Source organism: Anopheles aquasalis, chromosome 3 (genome assembly GCF_943734665.1).
Source record: "Anopheles aquasalis chromosome 3, idAnoAquaMG_Q_19, whole genome shotgun sequence".
NCBI lineage: Eukaryota > Metazoa > Arthropoda > Insecta > Diptera > Culicidae > Anopheles > Anopheles aquasalis.
This window is the reverse complement of record NC_064878.1, coordinates 11,202,631-11,220,000: the sequence shown is the minus strand read 5'-3', so window position 1 is coordinate 11,220,000 and position 17,370 is coordinate 11,202,631. Positions and strand designations below refer to the sequence as shown.

General features: G+C 47.0%; 5 protein-coding genes across 6 annotated transcripts in view; 3 read left to right on the top strand and 2 right to left on the bottom strand.

The window, feature by feature from the left end:
• The window catches only part of LOC126578455 (protein AMN1 homolog), a 2,471-nt gene extending 2,296 nt beyond the window's left edge, over nt 1-175 (bottom strand). The window contains exon 1 of the mRNA XM_050241035.1: nt 7-175. Coding sequence (XP_050096992.1) covers nt 7-71 — 65 coding nt within the window. The 5' untranslated portion in view covers nt 72-175. The remainder of the gene's footprint in view (nt 1-6) is intronic.
• Nucleotides 176-373: 198 nt separating this feature from the next.
• LOC126578458 (mitochondrial import inner membrane translocase subunit Tim8) lies at nt 374-1,105 on the top strand. Its single transcript, XM_050241044.1, has 3 exons — nt 374-449; nt 514-617; nt 703-1,105. The coding sequence occupies exons 2-3, from the start codon at nt 516-518 to the stop codon at nt 871-873; spliced, it is 273 nt and encodes a 90-aa protein (XP_050097001.1). The 5' UTR covers nt 374-449; nt 514-515; the 3' UTR covers nt 874-1,105.
• A 1,024-nt stretch (nt 1,106-2,129) lies between these two features.
• Nucleotides 2,130-4,386, top strand: LOC126575726 (bombyxin-related peptide B-like). 2 transcript variants are annotated; one of them, XM_050236575.1, is made up of 3 exons: nt 2,130-2,222; nt 2,601-2,799; nt 2,879-3,241. In XM_050236575.1, the coding sequence occupies exons 2-3, from the start codon at nt 2,601-2,603 to the stop codon at nt 3,118-3,120; spliced, it is 441 nt and encodes a 146-aa protein (XP_050092532.1). In that variant the 5' UTR covers nt 2,130-2,222; the 3' UTR covers nt 3,121-3,241. The 2 variants fall into 2 exon arrangements, with proteins under 2 accessions (XP_050092532.1, XP_050092531.1); XM_050236574.1 differs by lacking the exons at nt 2,601-2,799; nt 2,879-3,241 and adding exons at nt 3,423-3,667; nt 3,769-4,386 and having other exon boundaries at nt 2,136-2,222.
• A 1,726-nt stretch (nt 4,387-6,112) lies between these two features.
• On the top strand, nt 6,113-6,761 carry LOC126576363 (bombyxin B-2 homolog). Its single transcript, XM_050237608.1, has 2 exons — nt 6,113-6,356; nt 6,431-6,761. Exons 1-2 carry the CDS (start codon nt 6,170-6,172, stop codon nt 6,637-6,639), a joined length of 396 nt encoding a protein of 131 aa, XP_050093565.1. The 5' UTR covers nt 6,113-6,169; the 3' UTR covers nt 6,640-6,761.
• Nucleotides 6,762-8,113: 1,352 nt separating this feature from the next.
• On the bottom strand, nt 8,114-16,455 carry LOC126577638 (LIRP-like). The gene is made up of 3 exons (XM_050239416.1): nt 15,340-16,455; nt 9,824-10,034; nt 8,114-9,722 (listed from the first exon to the last, which is right to left on the bottom strand). The coding sequence occupies exons 2-3, from the start codon at nt 10,032-10,034 to the stop codon at nt 9,523-9,525; spliced, it is 411 nt and encodes a 136-aa protein (XP_050095373.1). The 5' UTR covers nt 15,340-16,455; the 3' UTR covers nt 8,114-9,522.
• Between the last annotated feature and the right edge of the window lie 915 nt (nt 16,456-17,370).

The window sequence follows — 17,370 nt, the reverse complement described above, 5'->3', positions numbered from 1 at the left end:
ACGTACGAATGGAACAGCGTTTCGGGTTGCTTCATAAGGGATGAGGAACGTTGTCGGCTGGAGCCCATCATTTTGCCCGGAATCGCCTGCTTGCCCTTCGATCTTGTTTTCACGCTTCGTGGGCACTTTAAATGCTTGAGGTCCACGACGGAATACCTTGCTGGCGCAAACTTATAGAAAAGGAAACTATTCACAACGCACTTCCGCGGAGCGGAGAGAAACGCAAAACGCAGCGGCGGCCATTTGTTTATAAACAAACCTTTACCTAGCCGTTTACACCGACGGGTCCAGGACTCAAATGCACCTTTCCTTCACACATACACACGCTTTTTAACAAACCCATGCATGAACGGCACGTGTACGTACACGGTTTGCTTGCGTAACAACACGCGGTTGTCAAATCCGTTGTTGTCGCCCGCCCGAAAGAAAAGGACTAATTTCTCGGAAAGGTAAGAAAAGATGAAGTAATGTAAGAAACAAAACGAATAAACATACTCGCATGCATTCCCACAGCCATGGCCGATTTTGGAAGTAGCGAGGGAGGTAAACCGGCAGTCGATCCCGAGCTGCAGGACTTTCTGATGGCCGAAAACGAGCGAGCCCGGCTTAGCGCACAGGTTAGAGCGGGTGATGAGGGATGGCCGCATGATGCAAGTCCGTGCGATTATTAACCAATTCTTTCGGGTATGACCATCTTTCCAGATCCACGAGTTTACCGATATCTGCTGGGATAAGTGTGTGGACAAGCCGGGCAGCAAGCTTGATAGCCGAACGGAGAGCTGTTTGTCGAATTGCGTGAACCGGTTCGTCGATACGTCGTTGCTGATAACGCAGCGTTTCGCCCAAAGCCTGCAAAAGAGCCAGGGCATGTAAGCCGGATCGTCCGGAGGGCGCGGGCATTTGCCAGAGCTTCCCGTGGGAACGGAGCTGTAGTTGTTAGTTTCGGCAGGGCTTATAATCATAAAGATGTTTCTCCTTAATATACGTGCAAAGATGCACTTAAAACCCGGCATAATCGTTCATTTCTCGCTCAAATGAGGACCTTCAAACCTATTCTTCGCATTTAAGTATCATGAACCAATAAAGATAATCATGGAGAAATGGATATAGATTGACGACTAATAATTAAATATTGAATGTTGAATGAATGCAATAACACAGAACCATGCTATGAAAATACTTATGCACTAATGTTAAACTAAATTTTTGCACAATACATCCATGGAAATCATTAATCTATCTTGTTGATCCTAGTTGATGCATTTAGCTACGAATTTGGCCGCAAAACGTATAATCTTCCTTAGGTGTTTTGTTGTTTCTAAACCGAATACCGAAGAATGAATTTTATGCTAAGTTGAACTACTTTATGCAGTTCTAAATTCCCACCAGAGAATCATTTCTAATCTCTCTCATCTTTAATTAATTCTAAATTGTCTATACTTTGGATTTTATGACACACAGATAAAGATCCATAATAAATTAGTTCAGTTGAGTTGCAGAAATATTAAAAATCTGTCTCACATCCTGATTAATTATGATTAATATAGAAGAATGATCCTCTTTCGTCCACATCGGCATTAAAAAATACGCTCCTATCATCAACCCACTCTACATTCAATTTTCTTCGTCCTAAATTAGATTGAGACGAAGCGAAATCTTGCTCCATGTTAAAAACGAAAGTGCGTATATCCTGTCCAACACCCACGTAAGGAATGCCTATGTCTGCCTCTAAACTATACCCCTTCCATCGATCAGCACTCCTAATTGTTCGATTTCACTTTCAACGTACGCTTCACACTCGACTGGGCGTCGAAGTCATCGGTGCGGCCGCCTGGCGCCAAATGTTTTCCCGCACGTGCCACCGAAAGGGTGCCGTCTTGGCCGGTTCGCTAAGGACGATTATGCAAATCTAGCACTACACTAGCATTTCACATCCTTGAACTCGGAATTTTACAGGTTCACTCTCTACGGGCGACTACCTGTCGTCTGAGGAGTCATTTCTGATACGAAGAAAAATCATCGATTGTATCGGGGGCATCTAAAATTCACATATGATCAGCCCGATAGCTACCAGAAGCCTTCTGGTATATAAACTCGCGAAGAACAACGTATTATCCAACAGTTATCGTGTGCTATTCAAGGCGAGTGGTAGATAGCAGCATCTTCTCCAAAGCAAGCGACACGAAGGACAGTTCCATCAACCATCAACGGTTGCCATCTAGGTAAGTAATCTCATGCAAGTGAATCAAGAATCTGTTTTAGTTAAATTTGGTTTACAGTAGTTGTGATTGAAAAATGTGGTTCTAAAATCTATAACTAGATGAGCACAATTCTTAGAGCGTTAGAAACAATTGAAGGCATTTGCTAAAGGCCACTTTTGAAACCATTCGAGATTTGAGTGTGGATAAAGTGTAGCTAGTGGCAATTGGAATTTTAAAACAGTCAAATTCTAATGAGTTTCATAAAAAGTATGGAATATTCAAATATGGGCACAAAACCATTCTAGCGTGAGTGAATCCAGTGTTTATCAGGTACACAAAGCAGCTGCTGGTGGCCGGTGTTGTGAGCTAAGATTGAGGGAATTGAACGTTTCTTTGCAGATGCAAAATACTGGAATGCATCGAAACGGCCCCGGCCGACTGTCGGTGATGTTGATGTTGCTCGCGTTGTCGGTATCGTGTGCCTATGGATCGTATAGCGATGATGGCTCACAGCGCAGGGGACATTACTGTGGCCGAATCCTGAGCGAGACACTCGCCAGAGTGTGCAATTCGTACAACGGAATGCGCAAGAAATCGGGTACGCCAATTGGTTGCGCCTTAGGTTCGCCATCCAGTTTAAATGTCCTTTACCGTTTACCATCGTTCTCGTCTGCCAGAAAACACCCGTATGGCTTCCTTCCCGGACGTCAACCGTGATGTGGGGCTGGACGAGGTTCGGCATGAGATCGAAGAGCTGAGCGATCTGCAAACCCGCTCAGCGGACGTAGCATCCCGGGCACTGATGTCCATCCGACATCTGCAAACGGGCAAAATGCATCGAGTGCGCCGTCAGGTGGTGAAGGAATGTTGCATTCAGAGTTGCACCCTGGACACACTCCGTTCCTATTGCGCCGACTAGAGCACTCGGGCCATAAGTTCATAAGAAGCCACGATTATTACTATTGCTGCTACGACCGTGCTTGCTGCTGCCTTAGAACCGCATTTACACTAGAGTGTACCAGCGTGAACCAAACTGTATCGTCCCTGTCCCACTGATGGAATAAATACTCTCTGGAAAAGGAAGAGACGCCATTTGTGCTTCACTGCAAAGGATATAGTCACTCTGTGTCCTCTTTGGGGATTGAATTAGACTTGAATATACTGGGCAAAATCGTTCCAGCTTCAATTTAGTGTGTTTTTTCCCCTTTTTATTTGTTGTAGGAAACCCACGTGGACAACCATCCTTCTTGGCTCGACGATCGTCATCATCCAACAAGTGTCCAACGAAATGTCCGGATCCAAAGGTGTCGGAAGCAGCAGCATCGTTGTTCTGCAGATGCTCCTGATACTCTGGACGGTGACGATAGTGTCGGCCAACAAGCGGTACTGTGGGGCCGAACTGGTGAAAGTACTCTCCTTCCTGTGCGATGAATTCCCGGATCTGCATTCGACGAACAAAAAAAGTCGTAAGTAGTAGTAAGCCAGTACGAGAGTGCTCGCTCGTTCACTTCTACGCTAATGTTAGTGGATCAGACCGATTGTAAAATCACTATTAATCTATTCTTAGTGGACACATTCAAAGGTGATGGTATGGGCAGCGACGAGTGGATGAACGCAGACGAGTCGACACAGCAACAGATGATACTCGATCAGCAGCTGCAAACGGTTGGTGGAACGGATCAAGATCAGCGTTCGGTGCCGATGTGGATGAACATGATGTACCCGTCGAACTACATGTATCGGCATGGTGCGGGTCACAACGAACTGATACCGGCACGGTTCCGCAAGGGTCGTGGTGGTATTGTCGAAGAGTGTTGTTTGCGGCCGTGCGGCATGAGCCAGCTGTTGCAGTACTGCAAAACACCCAGCGCTTAAGCGCTCCCAAACCGACGAATTGCGCCAGAGATCACACGGGACCTCCGGGCCAAAATATTGGTATACTTTATATTGGATGTTAAAAGGATGGCAGAGATGGCGCTGATATTCTAGTTGCCAGCTTTCGATGCTTCCGTTTCGTACAAAGGTTATACAACGTACAAATCAGACCTCCTTTCTATCAAGCCTCCCACATTACCGGATTGTTAAATTATATTAGCTGCACTACAATGTTCGTTTCGTAACGCGGTTGAGGCAGGCAGCTTCGCTATATTTAGCTCTTACCATGGGGCACGGCTTTTTAATTGTGTGACAGTGTTGTTCGATGGATTATAACGAAATGGAATGGACCATGAAATAAAGCTATCAATATACTGGCATTTGCAAAAAGGCAACCTTACCGCAATCGTTATCGAGAGACTTTGTGGAATCGAATCATGATGGACATTGTTGCTTCTGCAACTCTCTTCTCTTTCTAAAGAATTTCAGAATGGCGATGGGAATATCAGCCCCAATGGTGTTGATTTTCTTCCATAAACCAATTGTATGAGTTTGCCAACGCGTACTAATACGGCGAAGCTAAATCGACATCCGACAATCGGCAGAGAAATCGGACTTAAATTTTCTCACATTTTTTTACAGCTCTTTAAACAGCTGTTTAGCGTCTTGGTTATTAGAAATATAGTTGAGAGGTGTATGCGCAGAAAATGTTACAGGAAGATGATGGCTTGATAGAACGTACCATTTTCATCTTTAAAAAATATTTTTAAAACTTTGCAAATAAATTGTAAGAAAACAGGCTGACGGAATAAGTTGGTTATGATTACGGACTATTTTATTATGATAATGCTGATTTTATTTTTATTATGATAATGAAGAGGACCGAATTTGAAAGGAAGGTTGCTTGATCATATTACAATCTATTTTATTGAATATGGCTTAAATTATGCTCTAGCATACATCCGTTTCATCATTTATTCTATGCTGGCTAAGTTGATATTTTTTGTTTTGCACCTATTGTGTACGGAATCTGTTCCTGTATGATCTTAAATTGAGCTAAACTCGCAACAATAAATAAAATATGCTCCCTATAACTGAAATAATTTATTGCGGTATAATTTAGATATTAAAATGAAATAGTCAATGGTCATTTGTTGTATCAGTATATACTAAAACTGATATCGAATATGCTCAGTACCATAAGTATTGGATTAGAAATATAACACGCTTCGCATTATGGAATGCCATGCCAAAGCAGCATCTGCAAATGCTGCTACTAAAAATGATTCATGATCTTGCGTTGAGATGCCATGTTTTACCATATGATACTCAGTTCAATGCAGCTCAATAGTGTTAGTGGCACATGCGTTTTCCCAAACATTCAATGATCTCGTAAAACCTTGAATAAATCTTAAAATATGGGTTTGCCTCGGAGATTTATCTAGATCGGCTACAGGTGATGTGATTGGAAATCTGCTGGAAATATGCTGGAAAGATCTCAACCAAAATTATCACGTATTGATTTTCTATCCCTTAAATAAAGACTGTTAACTGTAAATTGCAATAAACTTTACCGTATTATTATGCTATTCTTTATATTATTTCCATTTACCCTATTTGAGCATTAAAATATATTTTATGGAAACTTACTTGTACTGTTACTTGGAAACCGGAACTATGTATCTGATGCGCCATTTGAATCATACGGATGACGCAAAAAACTTTTGCATTTGGGTAAATGCACTAATAGCTACTGACACCAGCACCGCTGCTGGTCGACGATTGGTTGCCTTGCTGTCGCGACGGAAAGGATGCAAGGATGTCTGGCATACTAATCGCCCCATGATGCACCGCCAGACGGAAGTGATCGCGGCGTGTCAAAACCAAAGCATCCTTGGCAACGGGTTCCTGGAGGATACAGCTTAAGCCCGGCAACCAGGAATAAATTACTGCAAAGCAATACTCCGGGATGTGGAGGTATAAAAGCAGCCAGCTTCTGCAGGTGTTTATTCATTCTATTGTTTCGTGATCTCCGTGCAAGGTGTTTGTGCTCCAGTCTAAGATAGTGCAAAGCGCTAGAAGCTTTAGGAAAAATGATGCAGCAGATGCACACTACCCAACGAAGCGGCATGATGGGAGCTGTCCTGTGTCTGTTGCTGATGCTGGGAACGGGTGTCGAACGGGCGTCAGCGACAAAGTATTGCGGAAAAGCGTTCACCGATGCGATGAGCTTCATATGCTCAGAATACCCTACAATGCACGATGTCAACAAGAAAGCAGGTAAGCGATTGTGCCATTCTTTTTCGACCGTTCTGTCCAAACCATTCCTAACCAACGGGAACGGCGCCCCATAGGTTCCTTCTTCCAGGACGCGTTTGATCCCACCGGAACGGGGCTCTCCTTTCCGATACCGGCCAGATTCCGTCGGGCGTTCCAGGATGCACACCCGTGCTGTAGAGTTGGATGTACAATGAACGAGCTAATGTCGTACTGCAGAGTGGTGTCACCTGACGTTGCGAATATGATGAATACAGCTATGGTGAATACGGAATACTACGGATAGGCCGAACGAATACCGGAATGCCATATTTATGGGATTAGTTGAATGTACTACTATTAGAATGAAAATATATTTGTAGCTTTGCAGAACAGAACCGTGAACGAAGCGTTTGGCTGGCTCACTAAGGTTCTACTTTACTCCGAGGTCATAAAGCAGCATAAAAAATATGTTACTCCCGCTAACCTGAAGTGCACGTTGCAGAGAAGTTATAATTGATGGATCGTCTAAATGGCCGGTTGTCCGGATGTTCATTACGGTAGTGCACCAAAAATGCTCCCGGCGTCGATCTCATCCACGATGACATGATATCAAAACCACAAACCTTCCCGAACGGAGCCCCGGGTTATGGCCATGGTGCTGAAACTTTGCCGTACACTGGTACCATCAAAGCCGTACACCCATATCGTGCTAATTATCAAACTTTGCCAAAATTTCGGGCGGGGAAGGTTTTTGTCGGTCCTCAAAATTGATAGCAACTGCGCACAGTGGACGACCGGGTTCATTTTCGAAGCTCGTTTCGCCTGATCTGTGTAAAGTGAACATTAATAGGAAAAGGCTGGATCCAGCTCAACCGATTGATACTGCTGCACAGGTGGGGTTGCACAACTTTTCCTTGCGCTCGGCAAGGATGCAATCAGAAGGCTCTTTTTGTTATGTATGGATCCCTTCCCCAAATGCAGTTTCTAGATGATTGAAGATGATTAGTTGGGTTAGTTTTGAGTTGCAGGTGAGTTATATGATGCTCGTTTTGATCTAGTTGGAGCGTTGGACCATCGTCTTAGTTTAATTGAAATGCCAGTTAGCGTTTACCTTGATTGAAACGTCTGTTCATGAGTGATTGCGAACTAATCATTGGAAAACTGTTACATGCCTTAGCATGGAGAGTTGTTTGGAATTTAAGAAGAGAGTTGAAAGCACACATTGTAACGCAAAGAGAGCATGAAAGCACCCAACAGAGCACACAAGATGAAATTAACAAACAATGAAAAAACGTAATCCATTTATCGGAAAAAAAAACAGGTAAGGAAAACTCAAAAACAAAGAACAAATAACGGTATTTATCAACCAACTAAATAATTTCTCCCACTGTAGCTGATGCACATCATAACATCACGATCTGGCCCGAGGCAAGTATCCTGGTCATCCGAATCAAACGTGCACCGCATCAAAAACCGACATCGACCGAGGCACGGGTGCCGTTGCCGGTGACCAGTTTTAACTGGATCCCGGAAGGGTGGCGGTGCGCGAGAACCGCTTAATTGGCTTTGGCGACAGCGTGCCCAGCCAGAAGATGACACGGCTTCACGTTCGCACGGCACGGGTTCTCTTCCACCCAACCGGGTCCACCACCGTTTCAGGCCAATTGAACTCTTCGATCTGATCCCGTCGGTGTTGGCGCCGGGGGTTCGGTTGCGACGGTTTCGGAACGAATGAATGAGATGCTACACAGCAGAGCCGTCAGGTCACTTCACTGTTGTATGATTGATTGAAAGTCACTTTAATTAAATTTACTTCTATGTGGCTTACACTAGTGGCACACGAAGAAGGCCCGAAGGCAAATGCGATCACATTCAGTTGGTGGGGAAGGGGAAAGGCGGCATATCGTTCAGCATCTGTTACTATTTCAACTGGCTGCAACACATATTTTTTCTAGCTTTCTGGCTCTTCTGCTATCATGTTCTTATGCTACCTTCCATTTGCTACGTTTGCGCCTGGCTGATGCTGAATGTTATATCAATGGCTATCTATTCCCCATCCCCTGTCTTCTTCCTTTTTATTCTTCTTCTTTTTCTTGTTCTTGTTCTTTTTGTTCTTCTATATCTTCTTCATAGACGTCGCTGCTTCTGCTTCAGAATTTGAGTCAATGTCAACGGCTTGAAATCTCTCTCTCTCTCTCTCTCTCTCTCTCTCTCTCTTCCTCTCTCTTTCTCTCTTCCTATGGCATCATCAAAAACAGTATCAAGTAAGGAGCGCGATGGCGCGATGCAGTGTCAGCATCACCATATCGGCATGTTTGCAAATCATCGCAATAAATAAGCATATCGGAGAGCATTGCAAGAGACGCAAGAGGCCTCGGTCAATCGCGATAGTACCGGGCACAGGCAAAGAGAAGAGGACCTTCGGGGGGTCCACGGCACAGATTGCTTACTAGTAAGTTACATCAGTAGTTCATGTTATTCCCCGTTCCCCGTTGACACGCAACGTTACATGCTATATTCTTTCGAGACGCTCGCGGAGACACATACCCACACCAACATGCTACGACCTTGCGATGGCAAGCTGGCCAACGCTTTGCCTCCGCTCACGTTCGTACCACAGAAATGCTATATTATCGTTAGGAGGGCGCTAGGTGTACTGTGGTTTTGTTCGTTTCTTCGCTGCCCGATTGGCCTGTTGGATCGTGATCTTCCTTTGTTGGAGACGCTTGAGATGCCCAAACGGTCACCAGAAACACGCCAGGGGCGAATGGAGAGCCCGAAACGCACACCGCACTGCACCGAACAAAACCAAGTTACAAGAGAGTGAAATAAAAAACGGGGCATAAAAAAAAACGAACGAACCGATAACTAGAGAGTAATATAGTACTTGTACATGTTATAACACGGGATACCGTGTACCGTGGAGAGAGTAAAGAACGCTAAAAGGATAATAATACGCAAGCAAATGGACTGGTGACGCTGGCTGGCTCGCTGACTGGCTGGCTGGCGGCAGAAGTCGAGGAGAGAAGCCCCCCGGGAGCTGGCCCATTTGCTGGCCAGCGGTGCACGTCCCGTCTGGCTGTCTGTCTGTCTGTCTGTCTGTCGCGCTTGCCCCAAAAGCCCCGATCGACAAGGCTCGGTCATCGTCTTGTGGTCCTGATCCTGGTGGGTTCACTGAACCGTGGGCTTAATCACAGTAGGCGCGCAGCTCGACGTACGAGCAGCTTTTCTTGCAGCACTCATCGTAGATACCGCCGGTGCTGCGACGGGTCCGACGGTGACCCCCCGTTCCCGGGTACGGGAAGCCGGGTGGCAAACTGTCCGGCAGTGTTGCCACCTCGACCTTCACCTGCTGGTCCTGCTGTTGCTGCTGATCGTGGTAGTAGTCTGTGCGAGAGATGTGCGGAAAAAAATGTGCGATTGATTAGAATAGATTGGAAAAAAGTTGATCACTGAGGTTCGATTGAATGGCGCCCGGTGCCACTTACCCGTTCGGTAGTGCGTCAACATCGGATACCGGCCCTGGCAGAGGAAGGCCAGTGTTTCGGTTAGCCGGCGGCCACAGTAGCGCGAGCGGGTGAGTGTGCTGATCAGCGCGTCACCCTTCGGTGTCGACGTGGCGTGGCTTTGATCGAGCAGCAACAGCACCACGACCGCCACCAGCAGGATCGTGTTCAGCCCGACGAAAATGGATCGCATCTGGAAGCAGAAGAAGAAGAAGAAGAAGAAGAAGAGACGATGTAATGATGGTCAGAAAGAATTCGACTCTGTCACAGATTTACAGGCCGGCCTTGTCCAACTGCCCGCTGAGCCCGGTGCTCCGTGGCCATGCACGGCCCACATCGTCGCCAGGTCATCGCCAGCATCATTGGCTATCAAAGCGAACCTCGTCACCTCGCACACGATGTGGGGTTCCCAATCGCCAGTGGCGGCTGGCCGGCCGATTAATTGAGGTTCATTGAAAGAAATAATCGTCGTCCCGAACGTCGACGTCCCGTACCGGCCTGTCTCGCCCCCGGGAGGGGGGTTCGGTTGAAGGCCAATGATGGCCGGACGAGCGAGCGAGTCCTTGGCGGCCGGAGAGGGTTTCGGAATGGCTCCCACGGTCGCCCACGGACGGGCGGTGGTTGTTGTTTTTTTTTCAAGAAGACCAGATAATAATGCATTGGTGTGCACCAGGCGATTGAGGATGATGATGATGATGGTTTACGAGCTGGAGTACGAGTTTGTTTGGATGGTGAAAACCCAGCGATACCCCAACAAACGGTGTACTTTACTATAAACGAAATGGTGAACCCATGATGGAGTTGCAACAGAGTCAAACAGTGAGAGAGTGTTGAAAGAGAAAACGTCTAAAAAACGTGCAGGTGACCCAGAAGAATCAAATGTGGTATTCATAAAGGGGAAAGGAAATCCCTCAACTCACCAGATTGAGCTGAAGGACAAAATTTGAGAACGAATTTTAGCAAGTGGACACCATTTTGCATCAATTCCGATTCCAGCACCAAGGACATGTGCTCGACATTTGCATTAACTTCTCGGCAAAAGGAAGAAACTCCTTACAACCGGATCACCGCCAACGAACCAAATTGGCGCGCATGACTTCTGGAAGATTCTGGCTAAACTAATGGCACCCAGCATAGGTCACCGGATAGGTTCGTTGAACTTGCGAGGTACGAGAGAGTGAGAGAGAGAGAGATTCAAGTGAAAAGAAATCAAGAAATAAGCAAGAGAAGGCCAGTAGCTCCCACTACCCTCCCCAATAAGTCTCATAAATCAATCCACAACAACCTGTATGCTGCACCAAGTGTGGGCAACATAAGTGCCTCCTCTCCCCAGCTCCCCTTTCCATCGTAATGAAATCAAAAGAGCCACTAATGATGGTTTGAATACATTTTCGCGCATCGCGAGACCGTCGTCGCGAGATGTCGTGTCGGGAATGCCTGGACCTCAACAGCACGGGCACGGGCGATCTTGCCTAGAGCACGGTCGCGCTGTCATCAGAATTATGACATCGCGGACACGGCCGCGGCCACGGGTAACCGGCCGGCTGCTTTCGCCAATGGCCAATGAATAAAAATGAATAAATTGTGTTGTACCGCGTTGGTTGGCAGGACCACCGACGGCAGGCGGAGGCGGACGTTTGGGTCCGCCAATTGAGAGCAAACGATCGAGGTGCTGGTGCCGCGGCTGAGCAAGCGACCCGGTTGCTTCCGTGAACCGCGGTCGCTCAGTGCAATCCGTCTACCGTGGTTGTCAATCTGGCGTGCGTGCCTGACGTACCCATTCTGAACGAACAAAAACAAAAAAATGGAGCACGAAGCGTCGTCGTGTGTACAAATAAGATGGATTGAGGTGAGCGAGTACCGACAGAGGTCCAGAGTCCACCGGTCCTAGGCCCTACGGACGGCAGCACGGGGCTGATGGTTTCATTTGCAAGCGACAGAAAACATTATGCGCCCAAAAGCGGCACTATATACAGCTGTCAAAGCTCGCGCTCGCGGGTCGCCTGCACCCGATAAGATCCGTTCCGTCGGCGTGTGTGAAAGATGCGGCACCAAATTGACCATTGTCGATGGTGGGCGTCGGTGATGCTCGAAATAGATATGCTGTGTGGTGGGTAATGCAGGCCATGGAGTCACCGAGCTGGAGTGCACACACAGAGCCGCAGCCGCCACCACCGGCATCGTGGTGGTTGTTCTTGATAGACTCAACTTAGATTAATGTCCCAAATGGTGGCGTACCCTAGCCAGCGAGTCATGCGGGAAGCCCACTCTGGCCGGGCTCCTAGGGGTCTCTCTCTCTCTAGGGGCAGTCGCGCAAATGGAAATAAATGATGTGATTAAATTTTTGAACCACATGACGATGGTGCCCCAGTGATGACGAGTTGTTTCAAAGTGAAGCGCGTCCAAAACAACAAGAGGAAACGGTAGTGTGGTTCATGTATTTAAGCCTTGTTTTGCCTGTGTTTGTCCGTTCAGTGTGGACCAATTGAAATAGTTCTAGGATGGTACTCAGATACTATTCCTTAGGAATTCTTGGTCAACTGAGCAGAGACTTCAATGACTTCATGTGCAACGTTGAAGAATGTTAAAGCACAACAAGATTCGGCATCGATTGTGATCGAAAAACGCTAACAAAGGAACAGTTACTACGCAAAGAGATCAACAAAAGTAGCATCCAGAACTGCAGGTGATCTGTTTTTTTTTATGCTTTTTCATTCTTGTTTTCGAGAGGAGAATTCTCTGAAGGAATATTAAGCCTCATCTAGACGTACTGTACGATGCATCCCATTGGACTGGCCATTTTATGAGAATGGTAAACGACGATCAAGCCCTCCCAAAAATCCTTTGAAGCGTTTTCGATTGTGAACATGAGAAAAATCGTAGTAAGCGCCACAGCCATTGGCTACTCGCCGTAAAGCTCCAAAAGTCAAGTCAAGAAGTTCATCAGTAGACGGAGTTTAAACTCACAGCTTACTTAAGTCATATTCAAAACAAACATGAATAGATTTTTTAATTAAAAACACCATCCCTTCAAATTGTACAGACACAAATCTGACGATCGCGCATGATGGTTTGCGTGTTGACCAACATTTGAACTCGGTTCCCGTTTAATCCTTGAATGCTATAATTTCATTCCAGTACACTTCCCCTCGTGCACTCGCGATCATGTCTCGCCGCTGTTTCACTTGCTGGTTGCTTTCGCATCCTCCATCTCCTCCTCCTCCTCTCTGGAAGCGGACTGACGCAAGAAAACATGTCGGCCGGACGAGCAGCGTAATGAGCTGGGCAATCATTCTGCGAAAGCAAAAGCCCTCCTTAACCAGTACGAGACGGCGGAGCACACAGGTGAAGGTTTGAAACAGGGAAAACGCGAAGATTGAATTCCAGCCTCACCGTGCTGCTGTTGCTGGTGGTGGTGGTGTTGGTGGTGCAATCATCGAGTGCAGCGTAAACAAACGTGGATGATTATTTGTGAAGGTAAATCACATGCCCGTGGCCTCCACATCGCGGACGGCGAGTGACAGGGAAATCGAAGACGCAATGCCTAATAGAGGCGATGAGGCGACAGCACAGCGTATGGTCCAGCATATTTATGCTACCACGATGGTCAATCAGGGCCTCACTCTCCCTCTCTCTCTCTCTGTCTCTCTCCCGCCCGTTGAGATGATGTTGTCGGTGATCACTCGGTGGGCGCGTGATCATCATCATTGGTATGGCGCTGCATCATAAGTCAATTCGTGCGCTCGTTTAATGGTGACTTTCGCCATCTCCACGGTGTGACTCTGTATGTGTCTGTTGTAGTAGCTGGTCCATTGTTCCGAGGTAGAGCTCCAAAAGGAAAGTTCATCATCGTCGGACCGTCCGTGACATAAGATGACGATCGCTAAATTTGTCACCAACGCCCATCATGCTGCACTGCTGCAAGTAACGCAGACTTCACGTTCGAAGGGCCGTTCGTTTGTTCGTTCATTTGCCGTTTCCTATGACCTACATATCGGTTGTTGTTGTCGTCGTTGTCGTCGTGGTTGTCGTTTAGTTTTTGCTTTTTTGTTTTCATCTGGATATTCTCGCTCTCTCCCACTGTCTGTCTGTCTGTCTATCTGTCGGTCTGTCTGTCTATCTGTCGGTCTGTCTGTTACCCGTTCTTCGCTCCAAGGCCCGCCCCTCGTCCCTGGTCGACCTTCTTGCAGCTTGCAGTTGTCATGTAATGCGTACCTACCACGCCTTGTATATGGCGCCGCTCTTTATGCTGCTGTTGATGCTGCGGTATCGTGCACAGCCGCTAATCGAGTCTGGGTCCGGGTGTTTATGTGCAGGCCCCGGAAAGGTACGCGGGGTACTGGGTTTACGGGTACGTGTGAACGAGAAAATTGGAAGGGAACAAACGGCAGCAGCAGCAGCAGCAGCAGCATAAAAAAACACAGACAAATAAGCCCAGGAGATATGCCTTGGATGCTGTATACCCTCATCGTGGGCACACAATGACGATCCGGCCAATTGCGGGACCCTCTCTCGCTCTCTCCCTATATCAATTGCTGGCACTGCCCCGGGGGCCAACCAGCTGTTCGACAGCTGATGCGACCGCTTGAGTGTGGGTAGTCGAGCGAACAAGCAACCGAGGGCCTAGCAGCAGCATCGCCTGGCAGCATTACGGCGGAGGCGAGCTATTTTTAGAAATTAAACGACCCAAGGACCGACCTTAGATGGTGGGCTACATACTGAGCTGTGTGCGCTGGCCATCATGCCAAGCCAAATCCGTAACCGAAGCGAAGGCTGTGGCAAGAACCGACGCCAAGAAGGCCGCTGCTGCTGCTGTACCTTGTTGATAATCGACACGTTAAGAAGAGCGGAGCGACTAAGGAGCGAGTCAACGAGCAAAACATTAAAAAAAAGAAGCCTTCCGACTGTAATGGAAACCCTGTAAGGGACTGGACGCTCTGGAAACTTCCCAATCGGAAAGGCACTTTCTTTATCTCGCGGCTTGTGACCTTTTCAGTTGTTTTTTTTTATCAGCATCAAACGACTGGTCTCCACCGTCTGTCAACTCAATCTTTACTCTCCCCGTGGTCGTATGCTGTAGTGTATTGGTTTTGTTTTGAAACATGTGCAGTGCGGACGTTGAGGCGAGGTTGAGGTTAGTCTCTTAACTGGCTGTTTAACTTTCTTGCTTCGTTTTGCGTTCACAGCAGCCAGGGTGACGCTGCAAGGCTAGATCGTTCGGCAGAGCGGTTACTCGTATTATTTTGAAGGTAAAAAAAGTTGTATACTATCGTCTACAGTGGGAAGTGATGTAATTTGCCCCTTAAAACATTTTAAATTATGTGGATAACGTTACTTTAATTTAATTTAATCTGGCATGCTCCGATAACATCGACTGCTATGCTTACTTTGACTTAATTGTGCATTTTGCTGTTTTCATAATGAATTTTTTCCTCAACTTTTACCTCTGTTAGTTAAGATTATATGTCGTAGGATAACATTTGTTAAAAAAATCTTACCTTCGCAACAGTGCGTTCGGCGTGGGATGAACAGAGATGTACGCTGCACCAGACAAGCAACGATCGCCAAAATCGACGCTAGACGAGATAGTGGCTCGGAGTCCGGAGTTTACTATTTTCGAGCAGTTTTTGTTGAAAATGAAGATGAAATCGATCCAGCAGCACCGTTCGGTAGCACACATTCAAATTTCTCTCTATCCCGAAGAAAAACCACTGCAAATGCAAACGCTACGCAGAGGACACTTTTAGCTTAGTTCTAGGTACGCCACCCGTTGCTCATAGTAGAGGTTGCGTGTGCGAACGAGTTCGGTTTGCAATTCGCGGTCGCGTTAACGGTTCTTCTCGCTTGAAACGATTTGTTGCTTGGTTAGTCTGAGTTAAGCGCTGCTAGTTCAAGACAAGCGACGGAGTACACGGCGCGCGCGGCGTTAACGGAGTGAGTGACGCGACGGATTGCGATGGAAAGGAACGAAGCGAATAGAGCTTGTGCGACAGAAGGACGACACGGTAGCATCGCCAACACGGAACACAATAGCACTAGCTTGTTGTTGTTGTTGTTGTTGTTGAAACCGTCGGTTGGAGGTGTAAGTGTAGTGCAGGAGAAGCAGAGTAGCACTAGGCAGCGTGACGGGACGACCTTTTTTCCTTGATCGACAGGATCCCGGCAGTGGGATCGCGGGTGAAGGGGTGATGGCGGTATACCGAGGTCGTACGGGCAGGCGCACAAGGGCACAATGCACAAGCACACAGCTTTCCCACGTAAACACTTATTCGCACAGACACACACGGCGTTGGCTCCTAGGTTCGCGTTTCCCCCTCGGTGCGGGATGGGTCGGCTTCGGCTTCGGCTTCTGCTGGCTGCTATCTTGTCGACATCACAGTTTGCACATCACAATCCGCCCGCCACCGGGTGGAATCGCTTTTTAATGCCCTCCCAGACCCACTCACTAGCGAGTGTCAACACACGCGGAGAGAGAGCCGAGAGGAGAGCGATCGCGCCTGCGAGAGTTTGAGTTGTTGAGACACAGAGACAATGAGCGAGAGAGATCACGCAGATTGAGATGAAAACATGAATCTTTCGGGATGTTCTTGGAACTGTATAAATCACAAATTGTACCGAGCACATCGATGTATGCCACCTTCACTCAATGACACTTCCACGATCGACTAAATCATGACGATCACTGACCAACAGGGGCGCACGATCCCGTCCCAAGGGCCACTCGTCTGCGTCTGCTATTTTGAAGTGTGTTTCAAGCACACGCTTTCCACAGCTGTGAGTCATCTGTTTGGGTCATCATGGCTTATCACAGATCTTCTCTTATCTCTGAGCCACCACATCTCACTTCGCTGTAGTGCAGCTGATCCATTTCGCTCGCTCAGATGCAGCGATACTTTCCCTTTTTCTCTTGCAGCAGCATCTTTACTCGCGATCATCTCCGATTGAGCGATCATCTGAGAGTCCTCACGGAGAGAATGAGTGCCAGTTGACCATCGATCGCTGCTTCTCTCAGTGCTCAAGCTCGCCACGAAACCTACAAAGATCACGCTTTCCAGGACCAAAATGCGATACCCCTGCGATGGCTTATGATGACGATCTATAATAACAATAATTCACATCAAATGGCTTACGACCAGCCAAATGGTTTATAAACTTTCAATTTTTGTCCATTTTTAACAAAGTCATCGTCGCGAAAGCCGAAAAAGGGGTTCAGGAACAAGCTGTGGTCTTACTGAATAGGACACTGATGAAGAGTAAATTTAGGCGAACCATTATTGCCCTTTATTAGCGAGGATTTCAAACGTAATGCTTTTGGTTTGACGTCAATCGGTTTTGGGCGGTCGCTGATTGTGTTGGCTCGAGCGAAAGGTATTGATTAGGCTGCTAAAGGATAACAAGCACTAGTTAGTCAACGAGTCTTATGCCATGACTCTTTCCCATGGCCACAATTGAATTTTTATAGTAATTTTCCAATGATTTTTTATATTCCAATTCTTGTTTTGAAACATTTTACAATTGAATGATTCATG

Coding starts and splice junctions, on each gene's coding strand:
- LOC126578458 (XM_050241044.1), top strand. CDS start 516: ATGGCCGATTTTGGAAGTAGCGAGGGAGGTAAACCGGCAGTCGATCCC. Junction 618..702: donor GAGCCCGGCTTAGCGCACAG/GTTAGAGCGGGT, acceptor CCATCTTTCCAG/ATCCACGAGTTTACCGATAT.
- LOC126575726 (XM_050236574.1), top strand. CDS start 3,490: ATGTCCGGATCCAAAGGTGTCGGAAGCAGCAGCATCGTTGTTCTGCAG. Junction 3,668..3,768: donor TTCGACGAACAAAAAAAGTC/GTAAGTAGTAGT, acceptor ATCTATTCTTAG/TGGACACATTCAAAGGTGAT.
- LOC126576363 (XM_050237608.1), top strand. CDS start 6,170: ATGATGCAGCAGATGCACACTACCCAACGAAGCGGCATGATGGGAGCT. Junction 6,357..6,430: donor CGATGTCAACAAGAAAGCAG/GTAAGCGATTGT, acceptor GGCGCCCCATAG/GTTCCTTCTTCCAGGACGCG.
- LOC126577638 (XM_050239416.1), bottom strand. CDS start 10,034: ATGCGATCCATTTTCGTCGGGCTGAACACGATCCTGCTGGTGGCGGTC. Junction 9,723..9,823: donor GTTGACGCACTACCGAACGG/GTAAGTGGCACC, acceptor TCTCTCGCACAG/ACTACTACCACGATCAGCAG.